Consider the following 14,679-nt stretch of genomic DNA (forward strand, 5'->3'; position numbering starts at 1 on the left):
GCGAGAGGGCAGACGCAAGCGACAAAAATACGACGCAGCTGGCAGCTCCGAATGACGGCCACGCGAGTCACCGCGTGCAGCCTCTTGCTGCGAACGTACTACGTAGAACAGCGCCAGGCTAGCAGCAGCACTGTGGGCGTTGTGTACGTCCGGCGATGTACCACCACCAGGTCATTGGAGCTGGCAGCCGAATCCATCCGACAACGCGGGCTCGGAACTCCCGCCCTGCCGTCCACGTCCACCGGCCATGTGCGGCCGAGCCAAATCCACTATAGTCATCAGTTCGGTTTTCAGCAAAGCACGGAATGGAACTGCTGCAGCCAGCACTCATCAAGCACAAAAGTTGCCGTTGGGCGAACGCGCAATCAGTTGGTCTTGACCTAAAAACAAATCCCAGGAACCTTTGCGGTGATTTGCCGAGAAAGGTCTTGTTTACTTCACTACGAAATTCAAAAAGTTTTCAAAATTTCCTGTCACATTATTAGACAATATTTACCACAAACAAACGAAAGTGCTACAGTGGCGAAATTTAAAATTTTTTCACATCTAAACAAAGGTCTTGTTTAGTTCCAAAATATATTGCAAAATCGACACTGTAGCTTTTTTGTTTGTATTTGACAAATATTGTCCAATCATGTACTAACTAGGCTCAAAAGATTCGTCTCGTCAATTTCGACCAAACTGTGTAATTAGTTTTTATTTATATTTATATTTAATACTTCATGCATGTATCTAAAGATTTGATGTGATGGGGAATCTGAAAAATTTTGCAAATTTTTTTTGAACTAAACAAGGCCAAAGCCAAAGTGAGCGAGAAGCAGGCAGGCAGGCAAGCCGGGAGCCCAGGAGTGGGGTGTCGCTGTAAATCGGAGCTTTCACCCGGCGCCGGCGACGGGGGAGGCACGACTTACCGGATTTTTACACTCGATTGCGACGCTCCTCGACCCGCGACTTCCACATCCGGAGACGGGCTTTCGTGCCCCTTTTGACCCCTCCGTTCCATCTGGAACCGTCGCCTGGGTCCATGGGGGATGGATCCCCCCTCCCTGTCAACCCCGCGTCCCACCGGGGCGACCGGACGAACCGCAAGCAACGGCGCGGCGGCGGCGGCGCGGTTTCCGCCTCGGCGCCGGGTTCCTCCCGCGTTCCACAGGCACCAACCACACACGACGCGTCTTCTCGCCTTCTCGGCCGTCGTGGCGTCCCGGCTCGGCCGGACCGAGTAAAAACAAACGCAAAAAGGCCCGCAGGCCGGCCAAGTCAACAGACCACCACACGCAACGCCACCCAAACCCAACAGCCCAACCCAACAATAACGTAGCCGGCGGCAGCACCCAGCAGCAGCGCGTGCAAGTCAATCACGCCCACCTCGTCCCACATCCCGCCCCCCGTCAAATTTCCATTCCACCTCCCCCACCCCACCCCACCTCATCACGCCGATGGCGCCGCGTCCGCGCTCGCTTCCCCTCCTCCTCCTCCTCCTCGCCGTCGCCGGGGCCCTCTCCCCACAAGCGGCCGCGCAGCCGCAGCGGAACATCCAGACGACGTTCCCCTCCACCCGCACGCCGGCCTTCACCACCCCGCCGCCGCCGGCGATCGTACCCCCGTCACCGTCACCCGCCACCGCCCCGCCGCCGCCGCCGCAGTCGTCGTCGTCGTCTTCGTCGTCCGTGAAGCGCAGCGACATCGCGGTGGCGGTGGTGAGCACGGCGCTCAGCAGCTTCGCGGTCTCGGGCCTCGCCTTCTTCCTCTTCCTCCGCCACGGGAGGAAGAAGGAGCTGACGGCCGGGGATGGGAATCATAACCAGCCGCTGGAGGGCGCCTTCGCCGGGAAGCGGCCGGAGAGGGAGCCCAGGCGGCCCCCGCGAGGCGGGGGCGGGGGCGGCTTCGGTATGGTTGACGAGAACGGCCTCGACGCGATATACTGGAGGGAGTTCGAAAAGGACGGCGAAGGCGGCGGCGGCAGAGGGAGGAAGCCTACGGGGAGCAGGCGCCCGCCGCAGCCGCCTCCGCCCAGGCAGCAGCAACAGCAGCAGGAGCAGCAGCACTGGCGCGCGGAGATGTGGCCCGAGCCCCAGCAGTCGTCGTCGCCGCCGCGACGGTCTAGGAGGAACAAGATAGATCAGGAGCCGCTCATCCCGGTGGGCTCCCTGGACTCCGCGTCCGCCTTTTTCGACGAGTCGCTGCACCCGCCTAGCTCCGGCTCCAGCTCCTCCTTCTCCGTGTCCTCGCGTCCTCCGCCGCTGACCCCGGCAGTCGCTGTCAGCGCGGTGCCCCGCCCGCCTCCGCGGCCTGCACCTGCCGCCTCGCCAAGCGCATCGCCAGGTCTGCCGCCGCCGCCTGGGAGAGCAAGCCCGCCACCTATGCCACCCATGGTCGCTGCCGCTGTCGCGGCGCCTCCACCGCCACCTCCAAAACCAGCAGCCGCATCGCCGCCACCGCCGCCACCACCGGCCAAGGGCCCACCTCCGCCGCCACCCCCGAAGGGCGGCCCGCCCCCACCGCCACCGCCCAAAGGCCCATCCCCTCCGCCGCCGCCGCCGCCAGGAGGAAAGAAAGGAGGGCCGCCTCCGCCACCTCCAAAGGGTGGGGCATCGGCGTCCTCCTCTAGGCCGCCGACAGCGCCGGGCATGCCATCCGGGGCCGGCGAGCAGCAGGCGAAGCTGAAGCCGCTGCATTGGGACAAGATGAATGTGCAGTCCACCGACCACTCCATGGTGTGGGATAAGATCACCGGCGGTTCATTCAAGTAAGTCCTCTAAATTTAACACAGCTTGTCATTTCCATTGCTGTTTACCATAGTACTGCCACTATACGATCGAGATAGGTGTCAGAATTTCATTCTAGGCGCTTCATGAGCATGCTAGGATCAGTAGGAACACAGTACTGAGACATGGGGCGGATGGAGTAGCGGAGTACCAAGTACCATTGTGGACCTGAAGTTCAGAGTTCAGGCGGGAGCACCATGCAAATCAATCAGACACTGCGTGTTTTGTGAAACCTTAGACTAATTTTAATAAGCAGCATTGAGCTCTAGGAGTATTTCTGTAGAGTAGAGAGAAATCACGCAGTCCACTAGAGTTGGCATGAGAAGGAATCCCCCAGAATTGCAAAGACAGAGGTAGTAAACAGTAAATTTTGGAGAAAACTTTTCGCTAGCATTTTGGTAGGAGCACGTTCCTCGATGGTATCGACAAACCATGGCTGTCGCTTTTTTAGTGGACTGACGTCGCAGCATCTTCGATCGGATGCCCAAATCCAAGTGCTGTGGTGCCTTTTTGTGCGCGTAGGAGTATGTTCTAGGATCTAGAGTACTTTACATACAGGCTGGGACAAAGATAGATGGCCAGATTTGCTTTTATCTAAAGCGCGTTCTCTGTCTAGCTTGAGCTTACTGATTAAGAAATGATCAATTGAATGGGTATACGGGATTTCGTGGAACAAGTATACGAGTTGGCGTAGCATGCTTTTCATTGAACAAGTATGAGTATTTCTTATTTGACAGAATCAACCAGTGCATGGAGTAGCAGAGATTCCCACCTTCTCTGATCTACCTCTTGGGTACGAATTTAAGCTTGTCGAAACAATGGTCAATGCGGGAAATTGGTTTTCTATATTTCCATTTACTTCAGATAAAAACGATTCTATGGAACTCACAAAATGGACAACAATTACTCTTACTATTTTGTTCTACAAACTGGAACTCACAAAATGGGCAACGATATTACTGTTACTGTTTTGTTGTACAAACCATGATAGGGATGGAGATACTTTATGTCCTGTTAGAAAGCAATCATGGATTCAAGGGTATAATAAAAGCAATTCCAGTCAGTTGTCACGGCACGGCATCTCTTTGCATGATTGAAGAATCTGAGCTTGTGTCATCTATTAGTTACCGCGATTTTGATACAAGCAATTTCACATGAATTTACAAGTCGTATTACATAGTGCTTAGAAAACACATGTTTTTTTCCACTTATTCGTGAATTGTGATGGATCGAATATCAAGTTCCTTACTGTGTCAATTGTGGTGTCTTTCCAGCTTGGACGAAGGCATCATCGAGGCTTTATTCGGCACTGCAGCAGCAAACCGCAAGCCGAAATCTGCAGACACCAAGGAATCCGCCGGATCGTCGGCCCTCGGGCGCTCAAACACGCCAGAGCAAATCTTCCTGCTCGAGCCGCGCAAGTCGCACAATATTTCCATCATCCTCAAGTCCCTCACGGTGGGGCGGGATGAAATAATCGACGCCCTCCGGGATGGGCACACAGAACTCAGCACTGAGGTCCTGGAGAAGCTTTCGCGGCTCAACATCTCTAAAGAGGAAGAGTCCACCATCTTGAAGTTCTCTGGGAACCCCGACAGGCTTGCCCCAACGGAGGCCTTCCTCCTCCGCCTCCTCCTTGATGTGCCCAATCCGATTGCGCGCGTCAATGCACTGCTTTTCAAGGTTAACTATGGTGCTGAGGTTGCCCAGCTCAAGCACTCGCTTCGGACGTTGGAATTGGCAAGCCAGGAGCTGAGGACAAAGGGCCTGTTCTTCAAGCTGCTCGAGGCCGTGCTCAAGGCAGGAAACAGGATGAATGCCGGAACAGCACGTGGCAACGCTCAGGCCTTCAACCTTACAGCGCTCCGCAAGCTCTCTGACGTGAAGAGCACTGATGGGAGCACCACATTGCTGCACTTCGTCGTTGAGGAGGTTGTTCGCTCCGAGGGAAAGCGGCTTGCCATCAATCGTAACCACAGCATCCGCCGCTCAGGCAGTCTCGCAAGGTCTGGCCACGAGGGAGGCAGTTCAGCAGCAGGCTTTGCAAGCCAGGGGCCATCACGGGAGGAAAGACAGAACGAATACATGAACTTGGGGCTACCAATTGTTGGTGGTCTCAGCACAGAGTTTGCCAACGTGAAGAGAGCCGCACTGGTCGACTACGATGCAGTTGTCAGCGAGTGTGCCATTCTAGACAGCCGACTTAATGAGATCAAGAAGCTCTTGGAGACCTGCATTGACGATGGATTTGCGAGGGGGTTGCGAGGATTTGTGAAGGCTGCAGAACAGGAGCTGAAGGCACTAAGAAGGGAGCAGGAAAGAGTACTTGAGCTGGTCCAGAAGACAACAGAGTACTACCATGCTGGTGCCACCAAGGAACGGAACGCACATCCCCTCCAGCTGTTCATCGTAGTGAGGGACTTCCTGGGTATGGTTGATCAGGCATGTGTTGACATCAAGAGGAAAGTGCAACAGAAGAAACCAGCACCATCGGCATCGCAGCCAAACGCAGCTGCTGCCCCCACGGTGGCGGCTGCGGCTGCGGCCACAACAGCGGCGACAGCGTCAATGACAAAGGAAGCGACCGATGGTCAAGCAGCACCAACTCAGAAACCACCCGAAGAGGCAGATAGTAAAAGGAAGAGGGTCATGCCAAGATTTCCAAACCTACCAGCGCACTTCATGAAGGATAGTGCAGATTCTGATTCAAGTAGTGACGAGGAATAGATTGAACGGGTGGCTGTAAATGATTGTTTACATTGTTTTGAATTGGTTGTTGTAGAGGTATAGGATAGCTGCAGACTGTACATAAAGCAATTTTTACATTGGTTCTTTTGTCCATTTCTTCAATCAAGATCCATATCGAGAGCACCGAATAGAATTCAGAAATTTGTAAAAAAAATTGATGTGAAGATCTCAATTGCTTAGAAATGATATCTTTGTTTGAGGGGAAAGCCCCTACTGTCGGTAGCTATATAAAGAAAATGTGAAGGCATTGTACAAATACAAAGGATAAAAAGTTAACAAAAAGGAGAGAAGACCTGGACATAGAGAGACAATTAGGAAAGAGATCCCAGCCATGTCAGAAGATATGTCGGGTCTGTTTTAAAAAAATTGGGTCCATTCCGTTGCTTCCAAATTTTCCAGGCTACTATTATAAAAAAAATCCCCATGAATGAAGAAAGGTAACTGTAAATATTTTTTTCCAGCTTGCATCAATCATGATGAGAAAAGGTAGAGGCACGATCCAGGTGAGACCAACCACATGCCAACAGGCCTACTGAATGACATCCAAAGAAGAGATGCAGCACTGTTTCTTTCATATTTTGTGTGGCTCGGCCTTGTTTAGTTTCCAAAAAGCTTTCAAAATTTTTCAGATTCTCCGTCACATTAAAGCTTGCGGCACATGCATAGAGCATTAAATATATATAAAAATAATAACTAATTGCACAATTTGTCTGTAATTTACGAGACAAATCTTTTGAGCCTAGTTAGTCCATGATTGGACAACATTTGTCAAATACGAACGAAAGTGCTACAGTGTGCATTGACACAGCAGTTCTGATTCTGAGTATATCTCTGGTGTTCAGGCATCTAGAAGAAGCCGTGAGAAAACCTAGAGCTTGTTGCTGCGCTTTGATCTCCATATCCTATTGATTGGGTCAGGTGGTTGGAAATTCTGGAGTTGGCAGTGAGAACTTTTTGAATGAACAATCCTATGAACCTTAGATGTGATGCCATTTGTCTCTTTCATCATTCTGAATTCTGGTTCCTTGAATCAATCACTGTAGTTGTTGATCTTCTTGAAAAGCATGTTTAGCCAGTGGGAGATGAACTGCTCTTGGATTTCATTGTGACAACTGGTAACTATTTTTCATGGTACAACAAAGAATTCGCTACCTATAACAATTGTAAAATAAGCAGCCGGGCAAACCCTCTGTTAGTAGTACTTACAGGTTTTGGGCTTTCAACCGGCAAGCTCACTAATCGGTACTCGGTCCATGACGCTGCAAGCAATTTGTGCATTCTTTTGGAGAACTGGATCAATGTCTGGAAGTTTTGGAATCTGGAAAATTAAGCCAAATATTATGCAGTGTAATTGCATCATGACAGAGTATTGGGCTATCAAAAATAGATAATCCACGGGAACATTGGTTAATGAGTCTGCTCGCTTGATAACAGACCTGAGCTAGTAAATCTATTGAGCGCCTGAGTAGACGGGCTAAATCTCCATCGTCCATTGCAGAGTCCATCATTATCTCCCTCCAGGTCAACCCCGAAGCCCAGGCTTCAACCATCCCAGCAAACTGGGCATCTATTTCGCAAGGTATCTATATGCAAAGGAATAAACAAATCAGAAAGCAGAGAGAAAACAACAATTGGACAAACGACACTAATAAACCGGAGCATGATATGCCAAACCTTAACACCATGTCTCTCTTGGAGATCAATTAGTGAATTTCTCTGCTCTTCTAAATAACTTATAACACCAATAACAACAGAAGAAGGTTCATATACATAGCTGCAAACAGCCAAATAGTCAGCAGGACATCATTAAGAAGAGACCAAACGTTTTTTTTTAAAGAACTATCAACCATATATACAGATAAAAATGTATTAATGAATTCTTATACTTGAATAAAGATGGAAAAGGGCAAGACTGCAGCTACAGGGTATCTGTAATTTTTTGACATCAAATTTCCCACATGGCTAGTCCGTCTTTGGACACTGTTCTATATTTTTCTCACAAGGAAAAACTAGGAAACAGAATTGTAAACGAAAAAACTTTTAAAGATGTTGGTAGGGGCATGATGTGACTGCTAAATAGGGCTTGCATTGTACGTCAACTGTGAATAGACACTCTAATGAGTACAACAGCATGGTTGAGCTGTCATTATCTTTGCTGGCGAAGTACTACAATTGTTACAGTGGAAAGCATATATAAAACAAAAAAAATGTGCTGATCCACATTTTTAGAAAGCCTAATGTGACAGATACCTGTCCCATTGATATATCCATATTTTTAGAAAGCCTAATGTGACAGATATCTGTCACATAGGCGGACCCAAGGCCCGGCGACCCTGGGCGCCTGCCCGGGCTGGCACGCTGCGCTCAGGTATATATGCTTATTATGCTGAGCTTATACGAGTATTAGACAGGCAATAAATTGCGTAGGTTTGTATGGAAAAACAAAAAGATGCAGCAAATCATCCGGTATAGGAGGCAGCCTGACTCATAAATTGGCAGCCATAAACTCTTTTCCCAAGCTTAATAGGATTGTGCTGGTCTTGGTAAGACTAGGCTTACTAGGACTGTGTGTTGTAACTTTCTCTTCCTCTGAAGGAAAAACATGCTTACTGTGGTCGCAAAAAAAAATGTAGACATCACATCATATATATCAGGACACTAAGCAAGTAAATATATGTAGCAAGTTATAAACATAAACACGAAAACAAAAGAGGTAGTACAGTTTTGCACCTGCTATTTTTCCAAGGACGAAATTTGATCCCTTCCGAGACTAAACTTCCACAAACTGCTGCCAGTTGAGATGGCTTTAGATCCAAGAGAACCTTGTTCCTTAGAACCATAGCAAGCCAGAGCTCGTTTTCCCCTCGTATAGCCGCTGCCGTCTCACCCAAAGGATAGATTACCTGAGTATTGATATCTAATGCTCTAGCCTCTTGTATGACTTTGCTAATCTGGTAAATATTTCATACAGAAAACCACAAATTAATACCTGATGAAAGGTCCATTGATGGCAAACATACAGATAGACAAGCAATATGCAAACTAACACCATATGTGACCTATGTATGTAGAGACATGGTAGGAACCATCAGATCTTAAGAATTATCAAGTGCCACTTATGATGAGTGAGTATAAGAGAGCAAGGCACCATTGTGCCCAAATGCCCAAATTGGGAATGATTGGTGGAAGAGGGGAGTAGGGCGAGGCGTGGGGGACATCGCCTTCAATGGATGCAGCAGCTCATACTGCAATGCCTAAAATGTAGTTCAGCTATAAGATCAGAAAAGAACATAAGGAAATTGATGCATGAAGAGATAATTGGAAAAAATATATGAATATAGAAAAAGATGCATGGTAACCTGGAGAAATTCTTTCCAACCGGTCGGTTCAATTTGTCTTATCCGTCGAGTCAAGCGACGGGATCTAGCTTCCAAACGCTCAATCTTCTCTTTTGTAAAATTTCTTATGTCGATGATCTTTTGGAATTCTTTGAAACCCTTAGTACTCCTTATTGTTTTCTTCAAATGTGAAACCTTCCTCCTCTGTTGCTTGTAGCATTCTACAGCATCTCGATGTTCCTGGGAGAATCGTTCTACCTGTGATCAAAATAAGTTTAAAATTTTAACAAAGGATAGTTAAACCTAAAATAACTGTAAGTTGGAAAAGGACTTCCTAACTTCAGACATTGATTATTTGAATAATATTAACCAACATATACAGAGGGACAGGGGTTGACCCCCCCCACCCCCACCCCAAAAAAAGTGCCATTATTCTGTATGATGACAGAATGGCATGCAGAAGCTGGAAATCATTTCGTAGGAAAATAATTTAACTATGCCTATAAAACATGGCTTATCTGAGATTATGCATAGGCATTGGTGATTATTTTTCATATTAGCATCAATCTAGGACTGCCAGTGGTAAGGTGCACTAGTCCTATCTTAGGACGCAACCATTACAAGATACAAGATAATAACATTCATACTGGAACATCAATTCTAGTGTATGTTAAGTCTAGCTGTCTACTACGTCAAAGACCAGCCAAGGAGCAAGTCTAACCTCATCGTCTTCTGAAAGGCTATTAAGCACAGGAACATTGAGACTCCACGACCATGTGTCTAAAGAACCATCCATGCTTAACAAAGAGCCATATTCTGATTTTGCAACTTTATCCCACATCAACTCTTCACGCAGGAGGAGCTGCTTCAGGGTTTCTCTAGGTAGCGCGCCCCCTTCAATAGAAGCGACAGCAGGTAGACCTGTCTTGTAAACAGTTTTTATCCATTTTTCTGTGAACAAATACCACGAATTATCTGAACTTAAAGCTACATAGTAAGATGGGCAATAGAGTTGTTCCCCACTATCAAGTTTCTGCTTGCCGGAAACAAGTGAATCATCTTCCACCTGCAGTATGTATATAAGGAGTAAGCATGCTTAGGTTTTCCTTCTGCAATGTTTATTTTTTTAAAAAAAAATAGAGTATCTCACCATGTTCGTGATCTTTTGATCAGCAAATGAGTTGAGGTTTCCAATAAATACAGCAGGGATCGTGTGCTGAATTGAATCCTTATCTTTGTATTGCAGGCACATGAAAGGAAGATGGCCATTTTCAAACTCTTCTAACCGATTTTTCCATGCAGCCATTCTCTCCAGTTCCATCTTTTTTTTCAGCTCATTTCTGATCTGCTTCTCTTCCTGAGGGACAGGGGTGTAGAACATTAGATGGATCAGTATATTATTAACTTTAATAGATCAAAACAACTAAAAAATGAATATTACCTTTAGTCTCTTCTGTAGAAGGGAAATCTCAGCATAGTCTTCCTCTGATAATTCTTCCCTGCATTTTCGGTCAGTAGATTCATCAGTAATTTCTGAAGAGAGATATTGTATTTCTTGCTGTATTCTTTCAATCTCTTCTTTGGCAGCAACCATTACATTGCTCCCAACATAATTCCCAAAGCTTTGCTCCACGAGCTTTCGAGCTTCTTCTAAGGTTCTTCCAGAGCGCTTCACCTTATTAACATCATCCGATTCTTTCTGATTATGTGTAACTTTTGAACCCTGGACAGCATATTCCAACCCATTAGATAAAGATCTGGAGAAAGCAGGAACTACTGAATAGATAATAATAAAAAGAAATAAAAATACATACGGCAAGAAGATTCAAAACCATCCCATATGATGCAGTGAATTGTGAGACAAGTGGCTCAAGTCCAGCAAAGATGATGTCACAGCACTCTTCAGGCCCTTCATATGGAGTCTGAACAAGAACAGTATGCCCAACTGTATCAATCCCTCTCCTTCCAGCACGACCTGCCATTTGAAATAGTTCATTTGGGGTTAATAGCTGGCGCCCAGCATCTATTCTTTTACTGAGAGAAGAAATCACAGCCGTCCTAGCAGGCATATTAATCCCAGCTGCAAGGGTTTCCGTCGCAAAAACTACTTTAACAAGGCCACGCTGAAATAATTCTTCAATGAATGATTTCCACAGTGGCAAGCAACCAGCATGATGGGCCGCAACTCCTCGCAAGAGTCCTTTCACAGCGCTTTCTCGAACAGCATCAGGATATTGCATCTTGAACCTCCTAAGTTCCAGTTCAACTTCACTAGCCTCACAGTCATGTAACAGTCTGCAATCCTCAAGGTACTCAACAGCTGCATCACACCCTCTTCTACTAAAAATAAACCAAATAGCTGGAAGCATGTCATTTTCCCATAGTTGTGATAAAGTGTCACGTATTAGTGGAACCTGCATTCAAAGGTACCAAGAAAATGGCATCAATTTGTCATTCCACATAATTGGACCACATGTCTTCTGGTCTAGGAAGAAAAATAACAAATGGCAATTCAAATCTGTTATGTGAGAAAGCAAGTAATCAAAGCTTAAAAGGGATTTTAGTCCATACTTGGGAACGGCGCATATTGCTGAGTTCATGCTTTGATAACTGAACCTGTTTTGATATGTCAAAAGAGCTGCTATTACCTTGCTCAATTTTATTTGTTCTAAATCTCCTCTTTCCTTTGACATAATAGAACTCACTCTTTGGAGATGCTAAGTTTTGAAAGTTAGACATCCGCAGTTTCCTGTATGAATAGAAGAAGAAAAGGAAAGTTGTAATGTGGCCCCTATTTTCAAATATGAATTCCAGTGTGAAAGGAAAAGCCATGTGTCATGACTCATGAGATCCATATGCACTTGTTTTTATTTTTTGTCCTTAATATCAAGAACGAATTTTGAGTTTAAAGTTCTGATGTCTCCATGAAAAAAATTGGACCACTCTAAAAACCACATCCCTTATCTTATTGGACTTGCATGTCTGGTACCTATTCATTTTTTTCCCCTTTCCATCAAGAAGTGGTTGTAATGAGTATTTCTTCGAGAAGTGCCAAGTAAGCGGAACTGGACGTTTGTTCGATGTTACAAGCTCTGTTTTACCATGAATCTACAAGGAAAGATACATAAGAATGATTCCATACTTCAGACAATAGAACAATGTCTTGCAATACTGCCCAAATAAAGGTAAATCATTATGTTTAAAACAAAAGATTTGCGCAAGCATGCGTTTGTGCAGTCTCACTGTAATTTATAGTAAGAGAAAATCCTAGGCCAATGGTAGGAAAATTTGCACCTGAATTTATAGTAGGAAGGATGTATGAGCTTACATAGGAAGACAAGCTCACATTCTTGCATAAACATAACCGAGGGTAAAGAAAACCAGCTCACAAATAATTAAACATGAATCTGCCATTACCTGACTTATCCAGCCAGCTAATTCATCAGGATTTGCAACAGTAGCTGACAGACATATAAGCTGGACTTCCTTTGGACAATATATGACCTAAGACATGATAAAAGTGGCTAAGTCACATGACCAACATGAACACAAGTGATCAATATGAGAGTAATCCAATAGCATACAGTTTCTTCCCAAACAGTGCCACGTGAGATATCACTCAAATAATGGACTTCGTCCAAAACAATGACATCAACTTGAAATAATCTACCTTCAGAAGCTGTCATGCCAACACTGCAGTACAAACAGAGATGTCAAGACTCATCTCAGAAACAGGACAGGGAACATCAGTTACTACTTACGACCTAGAACTACCTACCAGCAAAAGATTGACCTCCCAAAGAAACTACCTTGTAGCTAAGAAACAGGACTATCAAGAAAATAAATCACATGTATTTTAAAATCAGCGGTGTACAATTTGGGAAAGGCTGGCAATAATTTTATTTAAGTTAAGTATACATCTACTGTGAATGGTTCTCGCCATAAAAGCTTCTGCAATATTTGTATAATTAAAAATGGCAAACTGTTAAACTGGTATGCAGAGTGAGTATCTGCAACAATCCATATTGATCATTGTATATCACTCTAAAATACCTTTGGTACAGCATGTTACGTAAAATCTCTGTTGTCATAATTAAGATCTGAGCATCTTTGTTGATAGCAGAATCTCCTGTAAGAAGGCCAACATTATGATCACCAAAAGTATCCCTGAAATAATTGTACAACCAATTGTGTCAAAAATGAATTTACTAGATAAACTGATTTATTTTTTATGGATTTAGTAGTAAACCTGCAAAAAGTAGGAGAATCAGAAAATAACATTTTACCGGAAATCACGGAACTTCTGGTTTGACAAGGCCTTTAATGGTGTTGTGTAGAAGAGACGCCTTCCTCTAGCTACTGTTGCGACTGCTGCAGCTTCTGCTATTAATGTCTTCCCACTACTTGTAGGTGCAGAAACTACAACAGATGAACCTCTTAAAAATGCTTGTATAGCCAAGCGCTACAAGAAGATGGGAAACAGGGTAAGAAAAGGGGAGTACAATAGCTTGTGGACCTTTTGTAGTGCTCCTAATGCTTAAACTTTGGAACATATAACTCCTGAATGATCATCAGATTTACATGCAGCTTAAAAAACATATCCGCCATCCAGACAATTTATTGCTGAAAGAGGGATTGTGTGTGTTATCTTTCCAATCACAGTGCCCAATAACTAAGTTATAATTTAGAAATTTAGTTCAAATTAACATGAGAACCGTTAAACCAATTCAAGTTTTTAAATCAGTAAACTACTACAGTTTTATGAAGGCGTGCCAGATTCTTTTTGTTGCCTGCTTAGTTAGTAAGTACTATACAAAACATCCAAAGAATAGCTTGTCCCAAACAATGCCACCAGAAATCAGTCAAAATAGTGAAAGTTTTTTTTCCCGGGGAAAGGTGATGGGAACTGTAATATTTAACAAAACAAGCCCATCCAACAAACAATGGCTCGAAAAGATATAGAGCCCCCCAAATATAGGAGTTTCTTTCTTTGGAACTCAAATTTGAGTGCTTAAATTAGAAAAGTGTGCTGCAGATAAGAACTACCTGTACCTTGTCGTTACAAAATACAAATTACACGTGTGAGAAATCTTCCACAAAACTGCATTTAACTTTACTGACCCAGCATTGGAGTTGCACGGTTCAACAAATAGAAGCTGGGCAAAATTAAACGATACCTGAAACTTGTCGATGGGGAAGTCGTAGATCCCGGCGAGCTCGTTGTAGTCGATGATGTCCTCCCCGAACTCCCGCACCTCAGCGACCAGCTTCACCACCCGCCGCGACTTATACTCCTCCGACTCCCGCCTCCGCGCTGCGGTATCCTCCCGCTCGTCCTCGTCCTGCTCCGCCTCTTCCTCGTACTCACCAACGCTCTCCTCGTCCACCGCCTCCTCATCTCCCTCATCCCCGTCCTCGAAATCGTCGTAGTCTTCATCGTCTACGTCGCGGATGCCTATCTCGTCGTCGTCGTCATCCACGTCAACCTCCTCATCCTCGTCGTCATCGGAAACCGAAGCGGCGGCGCGGGACGGCGAGCGCGCGGAGGCGAGGTGGAGCCTACAGACTGCGCGGGAGGGGAGGAGGAGAGGAAGAGGTAGCGTCTGGGTTGGCGATAGCGCGTGGCGGGAGACGGTCGGGAGTGGGAGGAGGAGCAGGCGGGGGGCGATGCAGTGCATGGCGGGAGGTGCGGTGCTTCGGCGTTCGGGGTGGAAGAGGCGGGGAGAGGCGGAGAGGAGACGAGATAAAGTTTCGGATTTTGTTAAGAAGACTTCCACGTTAACACGGCATCGCCTAAATACGTCAAATAAGTGAGTTTACCGTTT

General features: G+C 45.8%; 2 protein-coding genes across 3 annotated transcripts; one reads left to right on the top strand and one right to left on the bottom strand.

The window, feature by feature from the left end:
* LOC8075738 (formin-like protein 16) lies at positions 1,280 to 5,722 on the top strand. The gene is made up of 2 exons (XM_021458309.1): positions 1,280 to 2,749; positions 4,043 to 5,722. The coding sequence occupies exons 1-2, from the start codon at positions 1,440 to 1,442 to the stop codon at positions 5,493 to 5,495; spliced, it is 2,763 nt and encodes a 920-aa protein (XP_021313984.1). The 5' UTR covers positions 1,280 to 1,439; the 3' UTR covers positions 5,496 to 5,722.
* LOC8075739 (DExH-box ATP-dependent RNA helicase DExH15 chloroplastic) lies at positions 6,182 to 14,619 on the bottom strand. Of its 2 annotated transcripts, XM_002454269.2 has the most exons (16): positions 14,032 to 14,616; positions 13,141 to 13,316; positions 12,908 to 13,021; positions 12,439 to 12,547; positions 12,272 to 12,358; positions 11,844 to 11,962; positions 11,426 to 11,603; positions 10,669 to 11,268; positions 10,296 to 10,577; positions 10,005 to 10,211; positions 9,576 to 9,920; positions 8,876 to 9,112; positions 8,247 to 8,467; positions 7,191 to 7,290; positions 6,953 to 7,099; positions 6,182 to 6,834 (listed from the first exon to the last, which is right to left on the bottom strand). In XM_002454269.2, exons 1-16 carry the CDS (start codon positions 14,530 to 14,532, stop codon positions 6,736 to 6,738), a joined length of 3,522 nt encoding a protein of 1,173 aa, XP_002454314.1. In that variant the 5' UTR covers positions 14,533 to 14,616; the 3' UTR covers positions 6,182 to 6,735. The 2 variants fall into 2 exon arrangements, 1 of the variants encoding a protein (XP_002454314.1); XR_002451836.1 differs by lacking the exons at positions 6,182 to 6,834; positions 6,953 to 7,099; positions 7,191 to 7,290 and adding an exon at positions 8,576 to 8,770 and having other exon boundaries at positions 8,338 to 8,467; positions 14,032 to 14,619.

The sequence above is a fragment of the Sorghum bicolor genome, chromosome 4 (genome assembly GCF_000003195.3).
Source record: "Sorghum bicolor cultivar BTx623 chromosome 4, Sorghum_bicolor_NCBIv3, whole genome shotgun sequence".
Classification (NCBI taxonomy): domain Eukaryota; kingdom Viridiplantae; phylum Streptophyta; class Magnoliopsida; order Poales; family Poaceae; genus Sorghum; species Sorghum bicolor.

Bases quoted from the DNA above. Each gene is read 5' to 3' on its own strand.
- LOC8075738 (XM_021458309.1), top strand. From the start codon at position 1,440: ATGGCGCCGCGTCCGCGCTCGCTTCCCCTCCTCCTCCTCCTCCTCGCC. The intron at 2,750-4,042 runs GTAAGTCCTCTA...GTGTCTTTCCAG, and splicing joins ATCACCGGCGGTTCATTCAA to CTTGGACGAAGGCATCATCG.
- LOC8075739 (XM_002454269.2), bottom strand. From the start codon at position 14,532: ATGCACTGCATCGCCCCCCGCCTGCTCCTCCTCCCACTCCCGACCGTC. The intron at 10,578-10,668 runs GTATGTATTTTT...TATGCTGTCCAG, and splicing joins TGGTTTTGAATCTTCTTGCC to GGTTCAAAAGTTACACATAA. The intron at 7,291-8,246 runs GTGCAAAACTGT...GGCTGTTTGCAG, and splicing joins CGTCCTTGGAAAAATAGCAG to CTATGTATATGAACCTTCTT.